Raw genomic sequence first — 27,932 nt, 5'->3', positions numbered from 1 at the left:
GAAGGTAAAGCCGAATTTTCAGCAGACATTACTCCAGTCTTCAGTGTCACATGATCCTTCAGAAAACATTCTGATATTCTCAATTGGTGTTCAAAAAATATTTCTTATCAATATCAGTGTTAAAACGGTTTTATGCGTAAACTGTAATATTTTTTAATTCTTTGATGAATAGAAAGTTCAAAAGAACAGCATTAATTTAAAATAGTAATCTTTTGTAACATTATAAATGTATTTACTGTCATTAATTAATGCATCCTTGCTAAATAAAACTATTTATTTCTTTAAAAAAATAATAATAATCTTACTGACCCCAAACTTTTAAACACTGATATAAATACAATACCTTGGTTTGAAGTTGTCGACATTAGCTGATCCAGGAGGGGGGAATGTGCGTGTGCGATAGTTCTTGCTTTGATTGGCTGATGCAATGACGGGTGACGACTCCCTGCGGTGACCCTCTCCTGCCGCCCACCCTCCCGCTCCGGACAGCTCCTGCAAGCCGCTGTATGTAGCAGAGCCATGCAGAGGTTTATGTGGGGTTCCTGCTAGGCTTCGGCTAGGTTTGGCTCCTTTAGTGTTAGGACTTGGTGTGTAAAGAGATGCATCGATGCCACTGTCATTGGACCCTCCCTTGCCCATGGGGTCAGGGTCGGGGTCTGAGGGGTCACTCAGGGCACCAGAAACCCCACCTCCCACGCTGTCAAACCAGCGCTCGTCGCTGTGACTGCTGGAAGCATTGCTGGAGAGCGTGTTACTGCTGGAGTGACTGGAATAGTGTGCCTCACCCTGAGAGAGAGCAGGAGGAAGAGTGATTAGTACACAAGGGCCAAATGACAATACTTCCTGGTTGCCCTAATGATGAGGATGACCTCTTACCTTAGAGTGGCGGTTTGGAGAGTCCTTCCCTGCAACGTCCTGTCGAGTCTGTCTTCTCGGAGCTGAGCCCACTGTCACACCTCGTGATGAAACAGGAAGATGCCACAGTTGCTCTGTACAACACACAAACGCATATGGGATAAAGTCCAATTCACACAGACACAAAACTGTTTTCATGCCCTTTAAAAGTTTCAAACTAAAGCAATAATTAATCTTTTAAAATGTCATATACACTTTTAAATAGGGCTGCACAATTAATCAAATTTCTAATCGAGATTAGGATTATGTATGCCACAATTATGCAATCGTTCAAAGCAGCCATTAATCGGTCAAAGTCCTTATGCGTTAAGATGCATTTTTCTTTCTACGTGTTATTTTAAGGGTTTTCCCATTATTTTAATTTTAGTATAACATTATAATACCATTCATATTTTTACTTTTTTATAATTTAAAGAAGAAACCAATCCGATTTATTGTTGAGATTTGAGACTTTATACTATAGAAAACCACTACAAGTTTTTCAGTTAGTTTTCACCTTACTTCTTTTCATATAAAAATACGGCATGCAGTTGCATCAAACAATGGTATAAACATCATTCAATGTAAATTGATGATTGTAATTAATAATCTAAATTACAAAATATTTAGGAAATATTTCTAAAAAATATTTTAAGTAAAAGTTTTTCCATGTAATATTAACATTTTTATTTATTTCAATTTAAAAGAAAAAAACAAAAACAACAACACTGATCAGACTCTATTTATGCCTGAACGATGACCAGTGATCACCAGTGAAACCCTGAGGTTTTTGTGAAGCAGTCAATGTTTTCAGTGTGTCCAGCAGAGGGCAGAGTTCACTCAGTAATGGGGCGGTACACAATACACATTTACAGTACAGTAGTTTTTGTTCTTCATAATAGTATCTGCATTATGTGTGTTTGCTTACCTGACTTGTTGCGCTCCATCGTGCTTTCTTGGCTTGTGAAGCCAGATGATGATTCTCCACTCGAGACATCGACAGTAACGTGTGGATCAAACGGCTGGAGAGGCCGCTGGACTGACCCAAACCTACACACACAACAAATATTAACATCTTATTAAATATATTCTTATTTAACTTACTATACCATGTTAACCAGCTCAATTCTGACCACTCGGTTTAGGCTGGCCGGCATTTCATTGGAGAGCAGTGTTTTAGAAGAGGGACATGTGGTTAGAGTTAGCAAAACAGTGGAAAATGCTTAGAGCAGTTCACAGATAACAAGGGATGTGATTTTAGTCATCAGAATTTACTGGATCGCGGAAAGGGTTCGTTCGTCGCTGTGATATTCTGATTAAACCTTCAAGGTCAAATAAAATGTAAAAAAAAAAAAAAAAAAAGAAACATGCATGGAGGAATTGTTGACAATAAGATACAACATCCATTTAGAAAGTAGGGTAAATTTTCATTTCCTGCTGACTTTAAAAGAAGATAATCCAAACATTTTATTTGGTATGACGCAACAAATTCTGCATCATACACAAAATGCCACATTGAATCCAGAGTCTGTTGCAACCCAGGTGTTCTGTCACTTGTCACCTTGTGGGTTTGAGCGATGATGTATGACTTCATCTGATGGGACTAATAATAGCACACATTAGCAGATCTCTCTGAATCACCATCATAAGCAGAGTCAGTGTGAAATACTAACAGACTCACACAGTACCCCAACATCTCTTTATATCGCTCTAATGCACTTTAAACTGTCGACACATTCAAGGGAAACTACTGTGTGAGCTGGAACTTGCAACTGACTTTAGTATTAAAATGTATTTCCAAGTGAAACGGAATATTGCATTATTAGAGGATGGGACTTGAATTCCTCATAATATCTAGCTGGCAGAAAGCTGAAGGTTGGGGAAGAAGGGTTAAGATTGTTCTGCCTCTTGCTGTAAAACTGATGTCAGCAGAAAATGAGCACCATTCCAGAAGGGAAGCAAATTTTCAAGTGTTGACTAAAGATTATGAAGACTAGTTATTTCTGTAGATTAACTTGATTGCACAGATTAAATGTTCGCTACAAGACTAGTAAAATATGTGCAAACAAACAGGTTCCCATATTGATTTATGGTTCAGAAGCACAATCATCTGAATTATCTTGCTAATAAAGCCCTTCGTGTGCTCTATAAATATTTGAGGTGTTTTTCATGAGGACGGTGTCGAGTCCTAATTAGATGCAGAACAACCAGGATATGCTAATCTATGACTATGACCCATTTTTTATTACATTAAATATGAATGTATGTGACTGGTAAACACTAAAAAAGGGAAAAATACAAAGATGACAACATGATTATTCTTGTTCCTTGATTTTATTGTGAAAAATTCAGTGTATGTTAACTTCAAAAACCCCCAAACATTCCCAGCAAGCTCCTCTGGTTGAACAGGGCAGCTAACCATCTATGAAGGTCTGTACATGCCATGAGCTCTGCTTTATACACACATACAATCATACACAAACACATAATAGGCTTGTGAATCAGCAGCAGTCTAGGTCTAGCTGATACATGCCTCAACCGCAGCCTCTCATTTCCCCATCAGACACACCCACTCATGACGGTAAACAGCGCCTGAAGATGTTCATTTCTAACCTCACCAGCATTTACAGCTTCTGCTGTATCAGTTCCCCGTAGTTTAACATTAAATGAAAGCAATACAGATTTGTCAATAATGTCTCTGACAGCAAACAGAGCTGGGAAGTTCATTGCATCTTGTCAGATAAGTTTTTTAAAATGCTGAAAAAAAAATAATTTAGCTCTAGTTGCCAATGATTGGCTCATCTATGATTTTTAGTACGTGAATCTCTCGCAGAATATATTCTGAACTAAAATGACAGACAAGTCAGTTAGGGGAAAGTGTTGCAATGTACTGAACCCAAACGCTTCGGAAAACAAAACAAAACAACTGACCCGTCTCGAGTGGTTTTATAGTGGACAAAGGGTCCGCTGAGTCCCGGGACCCCCAGTGCTGTGGAGCTGAACCCAGAGCCTGGACTGGAGAAACTAGCAGAGGGGTTTCTGTATGGCATCCCTCTGTCCCCGCCAAGAGGAGACACACTGTAATGGTTCTCTGGGTAACTGACAGGCCTGTGGGAAGGACAGGAGACCGAAAAAGCAAATGAGAAAAAAAACAAAGCCAAAAGACCTGCCCAATAGTGAAGTTTCCCTGAGATTTTAACTATATGTCTAAATGTCTCACCGTTTTGCAGAAATGTGTTGGGGCTCTCTGTATGGAATGGGGACCAGAGCTTTGTGTGTACGGCTGGGAACTGGTGGGGGTCCGCTGGGGGTCCAGCGCTGAGCAGAGCTGTGTGTACTAGGGGGGCTGTCCCAGCGCCACACTTGGGTTTGCTGCCCAGCACGATAGCCTGCAGCCACTGGCTCCGCTTCTCCCTTCTGCTCCATCATCTTCATCTTGTACTCCTCTGTACAGCCCCTACAAACACACAATCATTCCATACATTATTCATTTTTAAATATGTAAATAACTAAGTACTCACTACTCTCCAAATGTTTGGTTGGTCTTAAAAATATTTTCAAATAACTGTTCTATATTTTAAAATGACTCCAGTCTTCAGTGTCGCCCCGTCCTTCAGAAATCAATGTTGAAAACAGTTGTGCTGCTTAATATTTTTTAAACAGATTCTTTCAGGATTCTGATAAATAGAACGTGCAAAAAAACAGCATTTATTTGAAAATAGAAATCTTTTCTTGCATTATAGATGTCAATTCTGATCAATTTCATGCATCTTTGTTAAATGCATTATGTAATTAATGACATGTATCAATTACTTAAATATCTCACTGATTCCAAACTTTTGAACAGTAGATAATAAAAATATAAATAAATATATTAAAACCTCTGGGAACCCTTACACAACAGTGATCATAGTTGCAGCTTCCGAAACTGCCATGCCATTATTTTATTTGCAATACATCATTATTATTATTACTACACATATCCACGCTGGTTTATTAAGGTTTGCATTTTAGAAAGCAAAAGTAATTTTTGTGGCTGGTCATTTAGCAAGTCAGTCTTTTCCTGTCTAAACAGGCAAATCCCTCTGGGTCTCTCTGCTTTCTGATGATGATGAGAAAACGAAACCCACTCTGTGTCAGAGTGTCAGCACTTTCACACAAGGACTCAAGTCAAGGTAACTGTCTTTCTTCTAAACATCAACTTTATCAGACTCATCTACCCTTATTTAGTTTATCAGCAAAAGGGGTCAGCACATTTCCTGACTAAATCATTCAAAACTTCATCAGTACCGTTTCAAACGTTTAGGGTCAGTTCTTTTATTCAGCAAAGATGCATTCAACTGATCAAAAGTGACAATAAAAACATCTATAATGTAAAGAAAAACCCGACTTTTTCAAGTAAATACCATTCTTCTGAGCCATCTTTTCATCAAAGAATCTAGAGAAAAAAAATGCACCGGTTTCCAAAAAAAAAAAAAAAAAGGTCAGAAATCATGGTAGATAGCTGGAAATTCAGCTCTGGCATCACAGGAGTTAATTACATTTTAAAATACACTACAACAGAAACAGTCATATGATTTAACAATTTTAGTGTTTATTGATCAAATCAATGCATCCTTGGCTAGCATAAGAGGCTTTCTTTATAACATTAAAAAAATCTTACCAGTAGTGTATGGTTACAAGAACAGGAAGTCCATTAAAGCACTGCTATCCTAGACATCCAGCCACCAGCAAAAAATAACCAAAGCCCCACAATTCACCTGATATTCCAACCTTTACTCCAGTAGCACCTTCTGCCCATTGACATCTATATTTCATACATCATCATCTTCATTGTATGCTGCTATTATAATCTCTCCATCCACAGAGAGGGAAAAAAATACAGACAAACCGAGAGTCAGAAAGCCAAAAACAAGACAAAAGGAAGGAATGAGGAGAGTGAGAGGAGGAGGGGGAGAGTGGAAAACACAGCAGACTCCACAGCACTGCTGTCTAATACAGCAACAAACTCTCTTCTGAAGACCACGAGGACACGGAGGGTGTATAGATGTTAACTTAATACTACCTATCAACTGTACTGGTAAAACCCATGTTTATTTAAACCTGTCACCTACAAAGATGCCCTAAAGTCTGAGACCACTCTTTTTTTTTTTTGCATTTTAATTTAATGCAACATCTTTCACTACAAACTGTATTATGAGCATAGCATTTGAAATGAGAAATTAAATTCACTTTTTGTTTTTGCTTGGCTCCTTTTGTTGTGATAATAGCAGCCGTTTATGTAAAAGCCGATGATCGCGTTCTAATCATTAGATTGTGGAGTCGATTTAAGAATTGGTTCCCTTTATCTGATTAAATCATGGCCACAATTAAAAGTCACGATGAAAACAAAGTAGAGAAAGTAGTAGGGTTTTATCCATCTGTTGTTGATTGGATGGAGGAAGATCTGAATGCGAACATGTGATCGATTGTTAGAAAGGGGAGGGGTTTAAGAGGACCAAATGATTGGAGACTAAATGTCCACGATTCAGCTAAAATGAAGGAACAAATTAATAAACAAACCTATTTTTTCCTCATGTTGTGCAGGGCTGCAGAACACTGAAATAATACACCATTTACATTTTTTTTTTTAAGTACAAATCTTAAAATAAATCTTTGTAAAACTATTTTACAGTGTCCCTGTTACACATTACATGTACTTACTACAGTAATAATAGTAAAATATGCATAATTACATGCAACTAAGCCTAATCCTAACCCTATAGCAAGTACATGTTGCGAATTTATATGACTCAGTTCTTAAATGAAAAATTACACAAGGACACCCTTAAAATAAAGCGTAACCCAAATCTTACATATTTAGTTTTTCTAGGATTAAATGAATTTTTTCAATGTGGTCTTAGACTTTTGAATTCTACTGTACATTGTGATTCACTTGAGAAAATACTACATAATAAGTCCTCAGCACACATAAACGCTTCCTAAAGCCACGCTTGGACAAAGGCTAGAAAAACCCAGAGCGTGAAATACACGAGCACAGCCTCAGGTTGCTGTTCTGGAGATCTTCCTCTTCATCACTCTTCACCACTCCTCTTTTACTGCCATCCATCCATCTATCCGTCCAACACCTTCACCATGTCCAAGTATTTTCATTCCTGTGTCATTCATTGCTGTAATACACTGAGTTCCAGTGTTTCACATCCATCCTCTCTTTGTCTCCAAGCCCATCACTAACCTCCGAGTGTAGACTAGACTGTTGTATCGGATGTCCACGGCAGCGCCATGAGGCTCTGACAGACAGCTGAAGTACAAACGTGCCCTGACAACCGGACACACACAGAGATTTCTGCTCTCCACCCATCCAATCCTCTCTTTCACTATGATAACAAGAGGAATGATAAAGAGGGAGGGTGAGATGGAGAGAGAAAGAGGAGGAGGGGTGGTCCTCCCACTTTGTTTCCAAGCGAGGAGGCGCACAGACATGCCTCAGCATCTACGGTCTTTATATTCTTTCCCTGCATTCTAAACACGCCGCCCGTTCCCTGTCAGCCTCGTATTTCTTAATTAAAACCCCTTTATTTGTTTATTTTTAGCCCCTTTTTCACAGATTCCAGGCTTTAGTCTCATGCAATCTGCTCCCCTGGCACTCCTCGACAAACAGAGGCTGGACCACTGAGAAGAAAACAGATACAAACAGAGGAGGGAAAACAAAAGAGATCGAATGACGGAAAGACAAGCATGTCGAAGCATGCAATTAGCACGCTCTTTCGTTCCACGGCACGGTGTGGGTGGGAGGTGTTGGGATGCATGTGTGCGCGAGAGAGAACATCTCAAAAGGAGTTTAACCACAACGGCGAACATGTCCCGCTAACACGCTGCTGAGTAATTAGCCCCTAACAGCAGCCACTCAGAAGAAAGTTCTGAGTCATGCGACGCTAAACTGTCAAACATGCGATGTGGAACACAATGTGCATTAAGAATATAAAATATAAAAAATTGCATTTTGATTTTGAAGGCCAAAATAGGAAGTTTAGATGTGCCTGCATACATACCTTTTCGATGCAGCAAAATTGAGGCTTCACATAATCACTGTTTTCATTAGTAAACTCTTCCATCCCTCTCTCCTCTTCTCTTCTAACACTCTCTTTCTCTCTGTCCCCCTCTCTCTCTCTCTCTAACACTCCCACTCACTGTTCCCCCAAGAACTGAGGCGTCTGCCAACGTTCTCAAAATCTGGTGAGTGCCTGTGTGTGTGTGTTTGTGTGAGTGTTGCATCAGACAAAGAGGAGGTACGAGTGCGAGAAATAAAAGCTTTTTCCCTCTTGTATGAAGATACATGTAGTGTTTTTGTATCACATATAAAAACAGTGAAACTGAATCGTTGAATTATGTCAGAGGGGTTCCAGCCGACGGGCGTTTATAACAAGTAGCATTAATTCTGCAACGAGGCTCGTCATTAATCTTTCCAAAACAAGAATGGGTCTCCAGAGGGGTGCAAAGTGCAAAAAAACAACAACAACAACAGCCCTGTCAGATCTGAAATCTGCTGCTGCCCAGATTTTAAGCTTAAATCTGCGGTTTTCTGTACAGAATGACTATTGCTGAGTTGTGGTTCCTGCCTTCATCTGTCTTCAGAACGTCTAGTCTGTGAAAGTGGAAACACTGACGGGATTTATATTTGATGTTTTCTGTCTTATTCAAAGAAAAGGATTCCAGGATTTCACAAGAAATTTACCTGGGCTGCATTGTAATTGTAGATCTGTCATTTTTTAAAACAGGCCTAACAGATTTGATGCTCTCTGGAACATCTTAGGCAGCAGTACACCGAATGAAGGAAGCAGTCGACGCTCTTGTCTCTAGACTATGAGACAGGCTGGAGTCCGACAGTCTTTTATGGTGTTCTCCATTAATAATTTATCCAAGCGGAATGAATTTAATGGAGTCACAAGAGCTATCTAACATTCTGATCGAAATCTCCTCTGCAGTGGTATTCAATTAAAGTTCCAAGAGGTCCAATCTCTACATTTCCTTCCCAGCAAATGTCCAAACAATCACACCTTAAACTGATTCAGAAGTGAATTTGTAGTATATAAAATGAAAAAAAGAAAATAAATACTGCAAGAACAATAATATGGTGTTATGTATCGCTCAACAAATTTTTAAATAAACCAATTAAAACTGTTTGTCAAAGTATGTAAAGGAACAGGATATAAAAAAAGATTTACAAATGAAATACATGAGAAATGATTTGTGGTTCTGACCTGCAGGACCATGTTTTTTTTTAATGGGAAACCTCTTAACAATGCATCACCATTGTGTTTATAACGGTTTGCAACAATGCTATATGCTTGCATCAATGTTTTTATTATGATGTTGCTTCCATAATTATATTTGGTAACTCTTCACAAAGAGGTTATACAATAATGTATTAACTAACATGAATTAATGAACAATACATTTGTTACACTATTTATTCATCTTTGTTCATGTTAGTTAATGAAAATACAGTTATTCATTGTTTGTTACAGTGCATTAACTAATGTTAACAAATACAGTTTGGGATTTTTTATTTATTTTTATAATCCATTAGTAAATTTTGAATTTAACATGAACTAAAATCAATAAATGCTGTAGAAGTATTGTTCATGCCTAGTTCATGTTAACTAATAGAATACTGATAACTAATGAACCATATTGTAAAGTGTTACCTTATCTTGCTTTACATTTCATGTTATGGCTGATAACTGATAAACAGCAGATTTAAAAACTGATACTGTTTTGTGTAAATAATAAAAAAAAAAAAACAGAAATCTAAAGCCAATCGTTTTAAATGCTACCAGTAAATGTTGCCATCACAATATTAATGCGCAGTATGAAAAATGGATATTCATTTTGAGATTTGCTAAATATTAATTTATTAGCTTTAAAGATTACTTTCACGTAAATGTTAGATGAAGCCAAAGTAAAATGTAAAAATATGGGAAATAAGTATGCACAATTAAACATCCAATTTCAGCCAATACCAAAACATAAAAAAAATCTAGTATAATGATATGGTTCATATATATAGTGGATTTGTAGTTCTTAAGTTGAATTAAGACAGCTTAATTCAGTGTCAGACATGTCATTTTCTAAATCATCTTAAAGATGCTACACTAGGGTTCCTCAAATCTGACCTTGCAGAGTTTAGCTCCAACCCTTAATCAAAGATACTCGAGCAAACTAGTCAAGATCTTTATAGTTCATACACTTACCAAAAATCTGACATATGCATAAGAACCAACAGTGCAAGTTTGTAATGCTCTGCACACTGCTACTATCTTTCTATATATTCTATATAACATATGTGTCACTTCAGACGAGGCTTCTGTGATGTTCCTGTGGCTCAGTGGTAGAGCATTGCATAAGCAGAGCAAAGGATCGTGGGTTCAATTCCCAGGGAACACACATATTGGTAAAAAGAATGTAATGCACTGAATGCACTGTAAGTCGCTTTGGATAAAAGTGTCTGCTAAATGCATCAATGTAAATGTAATAAATCATGATGCAAGTTGACTAAATATGATTAAAACTAAAAATTACATTTGACACAGGACTAAAACTAAATTCAAAAAAGCTGACAGACAGCATCTGATTTCTCAAACAGCAGCCATCTAGATTTCAAAATGGTTGCAAACTCAAAGAAAATGCAATTTCCCAAAAGCCTCACCTGCGTGGCCCTCCCTCTTCAAAAGGTGGAATAATGACCACTTTTACGGTGACCGAAGTCCGCAGTAGGTCGATCATCTGCTCGTGGGAGAGCGTCACAGCGGCAACCTTGCAGATTTCTACCAACCGGCTACCCTGCCGGAGCCCTGCCTGCCAAGCGAAGCCGTATTCCTCCACTTCGGACACAGTTCCGTCCAAACGCACATGGAAACCAAGCTGGCCTAAACCATTACGTCGTAACGTCATATCAACTGTCTCACAACCTATAGTCAATGCCTTAATGGAAAAAAAAACACAGACAGGATTTTAGAGACTTTAAATGACATATCCCATAATGCAAACCAATGAACTGACTGTCCATGTATGTTGTATCAGTACCTTACCTTAAGTCTCTGCACAACCTCTCTGATATCTTGTGCACTGCCCTCGTGTACCCGTAAGGCAACGTGGTCTCCTCTACCATAGAAAATCTTCAGTGCAAGTCTCTCTGCTGTCCAACCAATCACATCAGCACAGAAACAGTTAAATATCACCTCTTTGGTGGAGCAGTCCGCCAGGACAATGTACTCGTTGGAGATGGCTAGAGCACAGGGAAGCTCGGCTCCTCCGCCACTGAAGTCCTGCGCAAGTACACGCCAAACAAGCGCCCCTAAGGCACCCATTTCCGCAGCTTCGCGTGCCCGGATGCGTTCCTTGCGTTTGGAGGCCAGAGAGATGAGATTGTTCAGCTTGCCAGCCGTGTCGAGTGGCGTAGTGGAAACGCAGTTCTCCGCCAGGTCCCGCAGGTATCCTTGGCGTGTGCGGGTTGCCATGGCATGGAACTTCTCTGATTTGTGCGCAGCATTCTCTGCATTTATGATCTTGGCCAGCAGGAAAGCGCGGAAGGCAGCTGGGTCACGGAACGTCAATCCGCTTGAAGGTAGCGGTGGACCAAATGGAGGCACGTCCTTCATGCGGGTCACTGCCACACTATAGGAAAAAAAGAGCCGATTACTTTTTTCAACCAATCCCAGCAGAGTTTTTGCTCACTGAACTACATGTTCACAACATATCTCAGTAATCAGGCCATCATGCAATGCTGTTCTCAGCAAAGGTTGCCATGGAAACAAGGCCAACCTGTAGCAGGTGTTGTCAGAGCAAGGGTTGTGCACACGGACAATGACGAACACGTGCTGGAAGTGAGAGCGAATATTCTGTGGAGTGAAGGGAAGGGCTCCCGGCTCCTGGAATATAATCGTGACTATATCATTTCCTATGTGCCTCTTCCTCAGGAGCTGTCAGAGAAATGAAAGGAAGAGCAAATCAGAATCTCGATGCAAAAAAACTAACAACAAAAAAACACTGTATATTTTTACTTTTAGAAAATGTTGAAACATTGTTGTAGATGTTTGCAGGGATGTTGCTAAGGTGTTCTGAGTTGTTGTCGATGGTTATGTGGTTGCTAGGTGTTCTAGACGGCTGCTAGGTGGATTCTTTCAGACTAGCCACATTCACTGTCTGATGCATGTTGGACAAAGAACTGAAAAGTGCTTTCTTGATCTGACAAGCTCTACTCTGATTGGCTGAATTTATGCTGGAAGTGAGGACATTTTTTTAATCTGTCCATCTGGACAGAAAGTCATATTTACAAGGTCCCGGGCTGATATAGTGAGTACTTTTGATGAAAACATGCTCACTGGATTTGCTGAAGTTGACTGTTAAAAATTATTGTACTTTTAAAGGTGAAAGACTAAAAATGCTACTATTAATTGGTAGAAAGTTCCCTTACTAAATGCGGTGATAAACAGTAATAGGTGTTTAAATATAAATTTCAGTTAACCTGATAAAACTTAAAAGGCTACTACAATATCATTTACATTAAAGGTCTGGCAACCCCTGCTGTTTTTAATAGCTTAGAACCACCTTTGAAAGAGACATGAGACTTTTATGTGATGCACTTTGTAGTGAGATAAGAATAGGTGGTCACTTACTAGTCCGAGTCCAAGAGCCCAACTAGATATGGCTCAGGTCTGTCCTTCAGTGTATGTTACTGTTTAATGCACACAATGTACCAGCAAAAGATATAAAAGCAAGACTGCAAGGGGCGAAAGAGTAGGAGAGGGAGAGAGAGTAAGTGAGTGACAGAGAGAGAAAGGATAGAGTGTTCTGCTGAAGGACACAGAAAAAAAGGAAACTGGCAGAAGTATCTTCATAGAAGCACAATGATTTCTGTGGTGAGAGACACAGAGGTGTGAAAAAGCCTGCTAACAGCACTGCAGCACCAATCTGTGAGAAAGCCACTAAAACACATGCAATAAAATGGACTAATGTTGTAAAAAGATCAAGTTGTGCTAGAATTACATTTCCTGAAGGAAATAGCAGTGTGCGCAAATGTATAGTATTTCGGTTTTAGATAATCTTAGGTTTTAGCTTCTCTGGCTTTATTAAATTAGTAAATGAAATGATGCATCTGAGCCACTTTGTCACTGTCACGACAATTAGATTCAACAAATGTGCTCTCTAAGAGTTCCAAATGGTTAGCAAGCTGTGGCGAGTGGGGCGGAGGGACGTGGGAACAAGGAGGGATATATCGAGTCCCACGTAGGAGATGGAAGGATATAAAACTGGAGCGACGACAGTGAAGGACGAGAGAGGACCAGGCCTGGGCTTTTAGTTGTGTGTTGATTTTTATTTTAGCGCACCAGTCGTCCGTGAGGGGCTGGTGCGCTGTTTTGTGTTTATTTTGTATTATTAAAATGTTGTTTGATTGTCCGCCGGTTCCCGCCTCCTTCTTCCAGATGAATACTAAGGTTAATTCATTACACAAGCATAAATATTCTGCATTCTAGATACCTCAATTTAACCAAATTCACGGCAGCTTTAAATATATCCTTAATATGGAAAGCAATCTCAGAATGTATTGCAGCAAGCTCAAAGAAAGCATATATCCAAGATCCAAAATGGCAGAAAAAGCAACAGAAATGTTGATTACGGTAACACTTTAGTTGCTTATTAGCATTCATATTACTAGAATATTAGCCATGTATTAGTGCTAATTAAAAACATATTAATGTCTTATTCTACTTGACCTTATTCTACATCCCTAATCTTACCCAATACCTAAACCTAACTATTAATAAGCAGCAAATTAAGAATTTATTGAGAAAATTGTTGTAGTTAATAGTTAACAAGTGTTACCTTGATTACAAATATACCAATTCATTCCATACCTAAAACTGCTACACAACAATCAAATTAAAAACAGTGTTACCCATTTTTTTTGTGTGTGTGCTCCTGTATTTTTATGCTTCTTAAGCTGTGCCCAGAAATGTGTCCCGCTTTGTGCCTGTTAGCTTAGCAACTAATGGTTCTTCTGGAACACTGTTGGAACCATTTGAGTGAGTTGAGTCCTTCACATACTTTATTTTAGGAGTTATATTACACTACCTTTTCGAAAGTTTGAGGTCAGATTGTTTTTTCTTTAAATAAATTAAGATTTTAGTTCAGCATGCATGCATTAAATTCAAGGAGAGTGACACTACAGACATTTACCGTATTTTTCGGACTATAAGTCGCACCTGAGTATAAGTCGCATCAGTCCAAAAATACGGCATGACGAGGGAAAAACCATATATAAGTCGCACTGGACTATAAGTCGCATTTATTTAGAACCAAGAACCAATAGAAAACATTACCGTCTCCAGTCGCGAGAGGGCGCTCTATGATTTCAGTGTAGACTACAGGAGCACTGAGCAGTACAGTATAGCGCCCTCTCGCGGCTGTAGACGGTAATGTTTTCTCTCAGTTAATTTCTCTCGGTTAATGTCAAATTAATTTGGATGAATAAGTCGCACCTGACTATAAGTCGCAGGACCAACCAAACCAAGAAAAAAAGTGTGACTTATAGTCCGGAAAATACAGTATAATGTTACAAAAGTTTTACCATTCAAAAAAAAAAATCTAATCAAACCGAGTCCAAACTTTTGAATAGTGGTGTATATTATATTTCAAATACAATGGTAATGGGAATTCTTGAATTCTTAAAGTTTTCAAATGATTAAAAAGAAAGCTAATACATGAATCACCTACACACCTACATCTGAAATGAAAGCTGAAACATAAAACATTTAAATAGAGTCTGTATGTTAATTAGTTCAGGACGAGTTAACTGCAGAAGGTTAATTCTAAGGATTAGTAGTTTAGTTCAAACCCTAACCAGATTGTCAGAGGAATATCAATGCAGTATAATGCAAAAAGACATCTGAAAACACTCCGGAGTGCCATTCTCTGCTGTTATGTATGGAGTTGAATTGTCTATTCTAAACTGTGATCAGGGCAAGATGTTCAGCGAGTTAAATTAACTCATTTGAACTGTAGGAGATCTACTAAGAGAGCTGACAGCAGAGATACTGAGAACCGATGTTTACAACTAAATTTAATCTATATTTAAAAACAGATAGTGAAATTAGGAGCATCTCTATGTCTCTATGTGAAAGACTGGCCTCCAATCTGAGTCAGAGCAATAGAGGCTGCCCACCCGTTCACAAACAGTGTGAGGGCATCAGTTATATAATCTATCTTACATTTCAACAACACTTTAAGGAAAAACCATGGAAACACTGGTCTTTCTTGAATGCTGGCATGGTCCTCCCATCCCCTATAATGAGTCCTGATGGGTACACTCTTGTAATCGATTCTGAAACGATTCTACAGCCTGAAATCCTATTCTACCTCACCTTAATCACTACATCACCCTCCCATGTGAGGGGCTGATTTTTTTGTCTGTGTGCTTTAAAAACAGAGAATTTTCTGACAGATAAAGACTGCCCTCTGCAGGTCATCTGAAAGGGGGAGAAGATCAGAATTTACTTAAAGTTGTGTAATTTCTGCATAACCAAATTGTGAAAGGAAGTTGTGGCCTAGTGGTAAGAGAGTTTGACTCTTAACCCCAGGGTTGTGGGTTTGAATTTCGGGCAGGCAATACCACCACTGAGGTGCCCTTGAGCAAGGCACTGAACCCCCAACTGCTCCACGGGTGCTGCAGCATAAATGGCTGCCTACTGCTCCGGGTGTGTCTGTGTGTGTGTGTGTGTGTTCAGGGTCTGTGTGTGTGCACTCTGGATGGGTTAAATGCAGAGCATGAATTCTGAGTATGGGTCACCATACTTGGCTGAATGTCACGTCACTTTCACAATTTCACTTTTCATTGTGCTTTAATGTGGACTGCAAGAACTGTAATGTGCCTTTATTATATTCAAAGTACTACAAAACTTTACAAAAAAAAGTAAAATAAAACATAATATGTGATAAATAAAAATAACAGCAATAATGATTAAAAATTAAAACGTTACTAAAAAGATGTTTAAAAAAAATTAATAAATAAGCCTTTCCCTACATTATTTCCATCTTAATACTCTATTTAACGAAGATGCACATCACACTATGCAAGTTAAAGGTGAAAATGCCAAGTCAAGTTGCCTTTAAGTGTGTTTTCAACAAACGTTTTCATTACAAAGTTGTTGACACATATGCATTCACATGAAACTTCCTGAGGGTAGAAGATGCCACAATACTGGAACGTAATCAACAGTATGGAAATCAGTAGAAAACCACACCCTGCTCTGATTCATACACCAGTGGATATAAAAACAGCGGGAGAACTTGACAATAACAAACTGAAAAAGAAAGAGCAAGAGCAATTCCTTCATACCCACATGTAACAAAAAAAACAAAACAAAAAATTTAACTGTAAGAGTGGACATCCAGAGGCTGTGGCCACTTGTGATGTGTGAAAAAAGAGCTGCTGAATTTCCACAGGATTTTCTTCTGCCACTCTATAAAATTTACTAGCATTCCAGATGTTTCTTTGCAGACTAAGTCTGCCACATGCAAGTGCCCACCACAAACACCCTGCTGAATATGAGCAAAGAACATGAATAGCATGTGAACAATGTGTAAGACATTCTGAGAGTCTGTCCAGGTGGGAGAGAGGGGGAGGGATGTGTCAGGATAAGTTGGGTCATGTCGGTTCTATACAGGCTCTTGGATGTACTGACGTGCATGTGTGTGTGTGTCTTACCTGTTGAGGATTATTGGGCATGTATGGAAGCATGGTGGACACGTGAAACATGATCTCGTAGTCCTGGTAGGTTGTATACAGGGAGTGTGTTCCAGTTGAGTCCGCTGTTAAACAAACACATGAATATTAATCATTATAACGCCAAAGCACAGTGACAATGTCAATGTACCGCACTGAAAATATGGTGTAAAAGTTTAAACCCAAATTTAAATTAATGTATGTGTGTGTGTGTATGTATATGTATGAAAGTATATATATATATATATATATATATATATATATATATATATATATATATATAAATAAACACACCAGAGAACATGACCATTAGGTTTAATGAAATATATTAATTTATTAATTGTATTGTGTTAATTCAACTTTTTACTTAAATAGTCATGGTTATAATTTGTCCTGTAGCTCAAGTGGTTGTGGGTTCGAATCCCCTGGAACACATGATAGGTAAAAATTGAAAGCCTGAATGCACAGTAAGTCACTTTGTATAAAAGCGTCTGCTAAATGCATAGATTTAATTTTACATTTAATTTACATTTAATATGATTTGTATGATTTGTAATATGAAGAGCTGTTATCTATTCTGATTTTAATTACACTCTCATATATATACATGTACATACATATATATATATACATATACATATATATATATATATATATATATATATATATATATATACACACACACACATTATATATATATATATATATATATATATATATATATATATATACACACATACATACATACATACACATTCATATATATATATATATATATACATATACATATATATATATATATATATATATATATATATATAGTTTGAGCCGTTCTGAGCAAGATTTTGAAATTTCACTGTGCATTCATTGAGCTACCCGATGTGATGCTTCAATTGTAATCAAGAAACCGTCAAAATGGATTTACACACTATGCTTTTGATGGTCGTGGTGGGTTAGGACTGGAACTCTGATTAACATGGAAGAGACGTGATTTATTGCTTGACACTTTATCATGCTGAGCCTTTTTAGGACATGTGTAAGAGAGACAGAAAGCCTTGCTCACTTTTGGTGTCTAGCTGGGCAGCATATTTGTTGAAACCCCTCAGACACACAGTTTCTCCCAGCAGCTTGAGGAAGGCGGTGAAGGCTGGCGTAGCCTCTTCATTGTTGTACATCTCCTCCTCAGTGCTCTGTCCTGCTCGACACAGCAGGATGCCCACTTTGTGTTTCTGACTGAGCTATAGGACACACACAGTGGCAGAGTCACACAAACAAATGAGGAACTCTGCTATTTTAATTTTTGGGGAACTATTAAAGAACTTAAAGCTAGACTTTTGACAGTTTCATCAGTCCGATGGGTCATCCTTTACTCACCCCCTGCTCGTCCAGTTTAAGAAGCTGCTCCGTGACCTTTGGTGTGCTGAGGGCCATTCGCAAACAGGACACGCTGAGTTCTGGCAGCACATACTCCAGAACCTCCTTTAAAGGCAAACCACGAAGCGTTCCGTGCTTTGCTGTGGACAGAATGGAGTCCTCCAGGATCGCTCCTCGTAGCGTGACCAGCTGCAGCAGCCACAGGAAACCATGTGGGGAGAAGCATGCACACACACACACACACCAAACATCAAATGCCATCATATGACTGCTGAAATATCCTCTGAGAGCATGTGACAAGAGCATGAGAATGATAATGAATGGTTGAAAAATGGTGTCTAGGAGTGCCCACTGTGTGGCATCCTTTCCCCACTGCTCCCTGATTCATTGCCTTGCAGCATCTCACAAACTGACACAAACTCACACAGCTGATGCTAAAGCCATTAGATATTGTAAAATGAGTACAAACAGGTGGAAATACTGGAATACTTAAAATATTTGTTTTTTTTAGGCTTGTGTTTCTGGTTTCTTGTGCTATTAGTCACACATCTTATGACGTCATATGACTGGTCACATGGACAGCCACCCATTCAATCATTCAGCTCGAACCTCTGACTAATATAACGCTCTTGAACCAGTTTACATGTTCAAGGCTATTTTGAAACGAGTTAGGAGCACATCTACAGTGAGAATAATGACGATGTGTGAATGTGAATAAACTGAGTGGGTGAGTTTGATGTGTCCAGGCAGCCATGTAATCTGACTAAACCCAGCAGAGCAGCAGTCATACCAACTCAGCACTTTGCAAACACACCATTATTAAGCAAAAATGACTGCATGGTCTTTATAGAAATGTCTTGCATGCAAGGCACAAAAATGCCCAATTTATTTGCAACTTCAGTGTAACTACTGCACATTGAAACCCCAGTGTAACATATATGAGATACTCAAAATTGTTTTGTTCATTTTTACAATGTCTCGAATTATGAGCAAACCAAGTAAAACTTGCCTCCCTACTGTGCTAATAAATAAAGCATTGGCCCAAAAGGGTCCATCAATTTAGCCCAAACCTCTCTCAAGCCACAAATTTAATCAGATTGCAAAATGCTTAAATATTATGCACAAAAAGATGGCTTAAAGTGGCCAGAGAAGCCCACGGAGACTATGTTTGTGGGTAAATGAATCGTCTTGTCATGGGTTTATGTGAGCTGAGCCCCTGTCTGATCCAGGTTTAATTCATTTCATTTTCACAAATATCTGTGTCATACACACCTCATTAGTGCGAAAGATGAAGCGGTACTGGTACTGGTCCTTTAAATCTTTGGTATCATCCAGTTTCTCTCTTCGAATGCTAAGAGCCACGGGCCCCAGCTTCTCATCGTTACCAAAGTAGTTCCAGTGCTCTGTTAGGGCAGAGAGAAAGAGAGATGGATGAATGAAAATAGAGAGGATAGATTAATGCCATTAATACAGAAAATGAGAATATAAAAGAGAAGAAAATAATTAATGAGGTGAAGACAATGGATAGGAGAAAAGTGGAAGTTGATATGAAGGATGAGAGATGGAGGGAAGGACACGGGACAAAGGAGGGATTTGTAAGGGAAGCTCTACAAATCTAGGTCATGGTGGCTATAGAACTTCCTGTGGGTACTGTGAGCATTCAAATCAAATAGAAAACCATAGACAAAGCCACTAATACAATATTGCACATGCTTTATAGAATGAAGGAAGTTATCATTCTCCTGTGTCTCCTACAGCTTTTGGCAGCGGAGGATATAGACCTCTAAGACCTGAATTTGTGAATCTTTGTAAACAATAACAACACTATTTTTTAGAACATGTTCTTAATAGAAAAATGTATTACAACAGAACTATAAAATGGGTTGTGAATTTACGGTTTATGTCAACACATTCATAAATGATATACAGAGTCAGTTAGATTTTTGAAGTTTAAATAACCTTTTTGGTTTGGGACTTTATCATTGCTTTCAAAAGATAACCATTACTATGGAATGATATCGCGGACTTTATTCAAAAGGCATTGCAAATTGTATTTGCAATTGCGTTTTCAATTTGTGGACGCATAAAATGTGACAATCCAAACGCAAATGCAAATCGCGCATTACCGTTTTCATTTTCGATCAAGTGAACGCACAGTGTCTGCCAAATTTAAAATGGAAATGCAAAGTCCTTTTGCAATTGTGTTTCCCATATCTTATGAGCTATGAGCCTGTCGTATTTTAATAGCAATATTAATTACCCCATTTGCCTTTTCACTCTCTCTGCACTGTGCATGAAAAGCTGCCAAAACTCAAATGGAATCGCAATACCTTTTGCATTTGAATTTCCAACGTCTACAAGGAAACCTGTCAATCAAGTGACAGGGGTGGGGCCATTTTATTGGGCGTGTTTGCATTGGGAAGTGACGATCGTACTAAAATGAACCATGTTTTTACTAGGGTAAATATGAGTTAACGATAGTGTTTATAATTAAGCCACAGTAGCCACAAATGTACAGTTGTCTGAGACGAAATGTTCTTTAACATCATGAACCATAAAATGTAGTCCGTGTTCTGCTATTGTTTATTTTCATAATAGGTAAACACAGGCCACAAGTTAACACTGTCACATTTCCTTGATTAAGCAGCTGCACGATGTAAAGCCGATAGTCCTGTCTTCAATCTAGAGATCTGGTGCTGATTGAGTGTAACTTGGTAGCTCAGTGGTTAGTGACTGTCATTTCTCACGCTATACCGTCTTTTAGCGCGTGTTCGAAACCCGGGCCAACACAGACTTTATTTTTTTGTTTATCCTACTAACTTCAACCGCTGATTTCGGACTTGCTTCCTCAGTAGTTCCGACTTTGTGCATTCGACTCGGGAGTGTGATGTCGCCCGTTTGGCGGCTGAAGTTAGTAGGATAAACAAAAAAATAAAGAACGTCTGTGTTGGCCCGGGTTTCGAACACGCGCTAAAAGACGGTATGCCGGGAGAGATGACAGTCACTAACCACTGAGCTACCAAGCTACACTGAATCAGCACCAGATCTCTAGATTGAAGACAGGACTATCGGCTTTACATCGTGCAGCTGCTGAATCAAGGAAATGTGACCGTGTTAACTTGTGGCCTGTGTTTACCTATTATGAAAATAAACAATAGCAGAACACTGACTACATTTTATGGTTCATGATGTTAAAGAACATTTCGTCTCAGACAACTGTACATTTGTGGCTACTGTGGCTTAATTATAAACACTATCGTTAACTAGGGATGGGACGATAACCGGTTTTATCGATAACCGTGATAAAATGTGCTGAAGGTTAGTAATATCGTTTAAAAATGAATTATCATTAAAACCGTGTTTGATTATCGCGGTTTTAATAACTCGCTATTAAATCATGTCCAGCCAGCAACAGTCTGATGCAAGCGCAGCGCACAATATTTTTTGTTTTTTTTCGAGAAGGAATGGCGAAAGTCAGTGACTTTTCTATGCTTCTACACTTTTCATTGTAAGGAAGGAAATGCCACAGAATTTAATCTTTCTTTAAATTAAGTGCATAGAGTTGCTTGTTTTATTAGTTGTTTGTTGATTATTAAATATAAAACTTGCTGAAATGTTTTCAGTGTGAGCATCAACTATTTTTGAACACTTTCATCTCGTTTCAACAAAACCGTGATAATATTGATAATCGTGATAATTTTAGTCACTATAATCGTGATATTAAATTTTCATACCATCCCATCCCTATCGTTAACTCATATTTACCCTAGTAAAAACATGGTACATTTTAGTACGATCGTCACTTCCCAATGCAAACACGCCCAATAAAATGGCCCCACCCCTGTCACTTGATTGACAGGTTTTCTTGTAGACGTTGGAAATTCAAATGCAAAAGGTATTGCGATTCCATTTGAGTTTTGGCAGTTTACATGCACAGTGCAGAGAGAGTGAAAAGGCAAATGTGGTAATTAATATTGCTATTTAAATATGACAGGCTCATAGCTCATAAGATATGGGAAACACAATTGCAAACGGACTTTGCATTTCCATTTTAAATTTGGCAGACACTGTGCGTTCACTTAATCGAAAATGAAAACGGTAATGCGCGATTTGCATTTGCGTTTGGATTATGTCACATTTTATGCGTCCACAAATTGAAAACGCAATTGCAAATACAATTTGCAATACCTTTTGAATAAAGTCCGCAATATCATTCCATACATTACACAGTAATGCTGAAAAAAGCTGAAAAGCTGAACATAGCATGTGGTTTGAACATGAAAGAGTAATCGGTGTCTAACAGAGGAAGTGATTCAAGTTCATAATCGAGGTGGTTGTCTCCTGTGGCCATTTTGGTCAGATTTGACTACAATTTTAAAAAGGACCACACTAATGCAATTCATCCACGAAATTGACTGCATGTTGCACTGTGTTTATTTATTTATTTTTTTGCATGAAAAACAACACATCTCAGCTAATCTGTTTTCCTATATTTGATAATATGATTTACTATTATATGATCTGATTATAGCAGGGTGCAAAAATACTACATTAGAATAAGCAAGTGAATGGGATATCTTAAAATTTTCCAGTCTTAATTTCCTGTTAGCATTTGGACTGATGTTTCCTTAATCTGTCATCCAGTTTTCCTCAGCACAGGATATGAGTTTGGTTATTTTGTGAGGATACTGAAAGCTCAGGAAACTTGAGTTGAGAGAATTATAAGTCTCGGGAGCATGCAGATACGGGCTTTTTAATAACACAGCAAAGATTTTGATACGATGCAGAGTGTTGCCCTTCCTGACCAAGGAATACCAAGTCAGAACCGCTGTATGGCTGGCACTCCAACACACATCCACGCACACTGCTTCAGTGGCTCACTGACAAAGCAGAGGTATTACACTATCTAAAACAAGGTGCCGCTACACTGGAAAATGAAGAAAACCGATAAACGACAATTAATTGGCGCCACAAGGAAAAATACCTTGGTGGCCTGGAATCCTTCCTCATTAACTTAAACATTTAACACTCAAATGAGAAAAACAGACCATGATGAAAAGCGTGGCTTAAAGGTGAAAAGTGTAATTTTATAAAAGTAAAATACTTTCTCTTTTCCTAGTTTACAAAAAAGTAAGTTGCAAGTAAGCCAATCATAGGTTGATTTTCACCTTCACACTTCACCTTCAAGAACTTTTATATGGGACATTTTTATGTGCACCAAAATACCCATGCTAAGATGGTTGCATTTTACACTGTTGCTTAGCTTTGGTTGTAAGTTAAGATCTAAAAATATAAAAACCAGTCTGCATGCCCTTTCTGATTTGCAGCATGGTCACCGAAAACACACTTCTAGATGACGGAGATTACTTCTGGAATGGTAACCTTTATCTCACAAACTCTACTTAATATTAATAACAACTAATTAGAGCATTCAGATAACCTCACGTCTGCAAGGATTTATCTAATGTGGCTAAGAGGTGACGAACATGCTATTTTTAGACATTGTGGGGTTTTTAGAAAGCAAAACCTTTAGCGAGATTAACATTTGGGAGGCAGATGTGTGGCAGGAAAGTAGCTTCAGCTCCATTTTGTGCTTCTATTGGCTTATAGTGAGAAGCACTGATAATTGTGGCATGCTTTGATAATCTCTTCCAAAGGACGGACTGCAGGTAGAACTTGGGTCTACAGAATTTTCTAAGAGTGTAAATCCCAAAGACCTGTCCTGTAATGAGCCTAAGTGAAGGGAAACCATTAAATACAGGAGTATAATTGAGGGTGGGGCAGGTTCATACATATGCCCCTCAATGAGGTGCTGCATTGAACATAAATGAGGTAAACCACACAAGGGAGATTGAAACTGATCCTGCAAACAATCCAATTATTATATGCTGATGCATTGCATATTCTGATATATGTAGTTGACTTGCCCAAAATAAATGACTGACAAACAGGGAACTTGTGATCTAGCAGTTTCCTTTATCTACATACATATCAGAAATGTCCTACCTTTTCCATAGAAGTGCTCATGGTAGTATCTGGCACCCAGGTCAACGTGCTCGATGCAGTGTTGCTGCAGTCTCTCTAACCTGGTGGCTTGAACCTCTGGCGGTACCTCAAGTTTGGACACACTGGCATTACTGCAACGTGGACGAAGCAGGGGCTCCACAATGCCAGCCTCTCCTCGCTCCGCCCATGAGCTCAGGAAGCTGACATTACGTTCCCTGTAGCTTCCGGTCTCATTGATGAAGTGCGGGCAGCACAGCAACAACTGTTGCTGAGAGTTGGGGTTAATGCTAGCAGAACCACCCTGCTCTGAATGTTCCAGTCCTGGGGTTGATCCTTCCGATAGGTCCCTGACACTGAGGTCATCAGTGCTGGAGAAGCTGGGCTCCACTCCCCCCAGAGCAATAGCTCTAGAAACTGCCAAAGAAACAGCAGCTGTAGAAGCAGCTGAAGCTCCGGTGGCTGTGTTTCGCCGCTGGGCAGCGTAACTCCGACGAGCTGCCGCATCGTGCAAATCAAACAGAATGCTCTGAGCGTCAAAGTGGGCAAAACTCCGCACACACACCCAGGGTTTGGAAGATAATGTTTCAGGGAGTCGTGTGTCATCCGAGTCAACTCTTGGAGTCTCTGTTTCTCCCCGGCTGGAGCTGCGGAGTTTGCGGAATAAGGAGGAGGTGCCAAGAGACGACTCCGTGCCACCACTCTTTTTGCGTACACGATTTTCTGGGCGGTCATCGGGCCGTGGTGTCGACAAGAAGGCATGTGAAGGGGGTCCTTCTAAAGAAGCACCAAGCAGCTCTTCAAGCTTGGCGGGGGCAGTGCTACGTTGGTCTGGCCGCTCCTTTTGGAACTGGTTGAGCATGTCAAAGAAGCTTTGATCAGAAACAGCCTGTACATTGATGGAAGATGTACTGCCATATTCCCGGAACAAACGGCCTTCGACCTCTGTTTCATCTTGCTCACTTAATGTAATCTCACTGTTGGAGCGCTGTCGGAGTAGAGCAAATCCAGAAGTCCGAAAGGTCGGTGGTGTGCCTGGAGCCCTCGTTTGACTTGATTCAAGGAAGTCACTGTCTCTGGTACCTCCCTGTGGTAACCTGGTCACATTTCCATGTGTAAGCCCATCCTCACTGTTGAGGTCATCCGGATGACTGCCCTGGCCATTTTCAAGGAGCGATTCTCGTGAAAGTGCCCTACGAGGAGGCCACTCTGCAATCCGAGCTCGAACTCCCATTTTAGGCACGGAGACACGGGACAGGGCTGGATCGCCCATGGAAGAGTGGCCATTATGGAGGGGTAGACGGAGGTGGGGTGGAGGAAGAGGTTGAGAGAGAGGGGTGGCACACATCCCTGTGTCTCTGTACATGTTTATGGAGCCCACTGTAGTCTCAGGGCCAAAAATGAGGGCACTGGTCGCAGGGTAGAGGGCATCCTGGATCAAGATTGCTGGTGTTCAGATAGAATAAGGAGAGATGGACTCCACACTGCTGTTGCTTCTTCCTCCCATTTTTTTTTTTTGGTAGGAAAGGACTCACCTTTCCTAATCCTTCTGGACCAACCTGGAAGCTCAAAGGCCACTTAAATCATAGACCTGCAAAAAGGCAAAAAAACAAAGAGACATTTGGTATGATTCATTTCACCCGGTTACTTATACACAACAACTGAAAAACATTCTTTTGTGATTTTTGAATTTGGGATCTTTTTGCTTTCCTTACCTGCGCCTTACTCTAAGCACTTTGGAATCACTACCACTCGTAAACCTTGTGATGCTATTTTGCTCAAGGTAATAGCAGTTTTGAGAGGAAAATGCAGAAAAAAAATTACTGAAACTAAAATAAGAAAGGAGGACTAGGATGAAAAAGAGAGACAAGAAAGAAAAAACAGGCTGGTAGGAAAGAGAGGAAGTGAGGTGAGAGGATTTCAGATGTGGATTTCTCATACTCTTTTGAGGCTAATCTCAATTCCTCTTCCTGGCAAATATTCTGTATTAAAGCCAGAAATATCACTTTGCTAAGCACCACAAATTCATTTCTCCTCTCCTCAGTGTCTATACCGATGGTATATAAAGATGAACTGTGTAAATATACAATCAAAAGAAGCATTTACCAAAACCTCTAAGCAAATAATTATAACATCTAGTTGAACATGCTACCTAGCAGTTGGCCCCTTCAATATCATTCCCTAATAGTCACTCAGTGTAATCTTGATTTGTGGATGTAAAGGAGCAAACCCAAAATCTGAAAGGTGTTAACTAGCACAGTAAATATTAGGTTAACCCCTACAGTATATGACCGCACACCTTGCTTCTCTGACAGGTGCTGACTGATTTATCAGCCATGAAAACCCTGAAAAGTATGACAGATGGAGACGTTGGGTCAACAAGGTAAAGCATCCAATTATCTGAGAGATAGCTGACTTAGAAAGTAAGATTAAGATTCTGCCCACATTCAGCTGCATACAAAAGGTTACATAAGGACTCTGCGCTGGATTACTGACGGGAGCTGCCGAGTGTATAATGAGGTAGACTGTTTTACAGGCTTAACGGAGAATGGTGAAGCATAGGATTGCAATAGACTCCAGATTTTAAACGAGACACTCAAACTTTGTGACAGAGGGAAAAGCCCCTCGAGTTCCTGGGTCTCTCCACATGCTTCATCCCTTGCTGTGAACAAAAGACAAAACGAAACTGACAGAAAGTCAAAGGACAAGACAAACTCAAAAAGACAAGATACTAGGCAGAGGCAGGAGCAGAGCAAACAGAGGAGCTGGAAGAGGGGAAATCTGACAGGCTTTGTGGTGAAGGAATCCAGGCAGGAGAGCAAGAGGGATTCTGAATCCCAGTGACTTGCTTTAATATGAAAGTCAGATTGAATCAGGCTTCACTGACTCAATGACTATGAAAAGCCACTCAGCATCGCCTGTTCCTCTGTGTAACTTCACGTTATCTCCCTTTTTATTGTCTCTCCCCATCTCTATCTCTTCAGTCACACTTTATCCATCCAAATATTAGATTATACATCCATAGATTGTCTCTTTATTTGTGAAGTACAGTAATGGCAACATATTATATGTCTGTCCGTACATCAACAGGGTTCCTTTCAATGCCATTGTTTAGAAATCCAAGTACAGGCCAAAATACAGCATGCTATACTCTTCATTTCAAGGTCTGTCTCAGCTTAAGACATGAATATCTACTGCCAGCATAGGCAGCTGCCACCTAAGGCATCATACCAGCTATTGCACAACCTCATTGACTGATTTGGAATGCACTACATGTGCCACATATAAATATCATTCTTCAAATGTACAGATGATGATGTTTTATTGATTCCAATAGATTTTAACGATTTTGTCAGTTATAATTGCAACAACGCTTCAGATCTGTAGTGTACATTATATGTTTATCCCCTTGCTATTAAATTACAATGATATATTGCTAAATCATTAAATGTATCTTACTTCAAAACAATCCCATTTAGAACTACAAACACAGTTTCATTACAAATAGTGCATGCAGTTATTCACAGTGTTTGCTCTCAGCTATGCTATTGGCAACAGTCACTGAGTTCAAATGCACTGTGGAGCGCGGCCACAGAGCTGCACTGAAGGTGGCTTTTTGTTTCAATGAATGTACTAGAACTTCAAGGCGAGTCTGTGTAGAAACTCCCCCAATGTTTGGCTGATGCCACATCCCTACACTCCGAGCGCAAGTTCACAACAACAGCTGCAGAAATAAAGCATTTCTCTCCAATTCTCTGATTTAAAGTTCTGTTTTTCCTTGCCCCCCCCCCCCCCCACCATATGAGTGAACTGGGAAAAGCAAGAATGAAAAATGTGTGAATAAGTGTGAGTATGCAGACTTTCAACTAACACACTC

At 39.4% G+C, this 27,932-nt stretch overlaps 1 protein-coding gene across 1 annotated transcript in view; it reads right to left on the bottom strand.

Moving 5' to 3' along the window:
* Positions 1-27,932, bottom strand: part of sipa1l3 (signal-induced proliferation-associated 1 like 3) — an 82,267-nt gene that overhangs the window by 6,065 nt on the left and 48,270 nt on the right. Inside the window, exons 3-16 of the mRNA XM_059564856.1 lie at positions 25,591-25,646; positions 24,059-25,487; positions 19,325-19,455; positions 18,053-18,241; positions 17,742-17,916; positions 16,661-16,764; positions 11,719-11,876; positions 10,986-11,571; positions 10,604-10,878; positions 4,115-4,351; positions 3,826-4,002; positions 1,823-1,944; positions 877-989; positions 344-786 (exon numbers count right to left, since the gene is read on the bottom strand). Coding sequence (XP_059420839.1) covers positions 344-786; positions 877-989; positions 1,823-1,944; positions 3,826-4,002; positions 4,115-4,351; positions 10,604-10,878; positions 10,986-11,571; positions 11,719-11,876; positions 16,661-16,764; positions 17,742-17,916; positions 18,053-18,241; positions 19,325-19,455; positions 24,059-25,421 — 4,073 coding nt within the window. The 5' untranslated portion in view covers positions 25,422-25,487; positions 25,591-25,646. The remainder of the gene's footprint in view (positions 1-343; positions 787-876; positions 990-1,822; positions 1,945-3,825; positions 4,003-4,114; positions 4,352-10,603; positions 10,879-10,985; positions 11,572-11,718; positions 11,877-16,660; positions 16,765-17,741; positions 17,917-18,052; positions 18,242-19,324; positions 19,456-24,058; positions 25,488-25,590; positions 25,647-27,932) is intronic.

Source organism: Carassius carassius, chromosome 13, assembly GCF_963082965.1.
Source record: "Carassius carassius chromosome 13, fCarCar2.1, whole genome shotgun sequence".
NCBI lineage: Eukaryota > Metazoa > Chordata > Actinopteri > Cypriniformes > Cyprinidae > Carassius > Carassius carassius.
The sequence above is the reverse complement of the archived record's forward strand: the minus strand, read 5'-3'. Positions and strand labels throughout refer to the sequence as shown.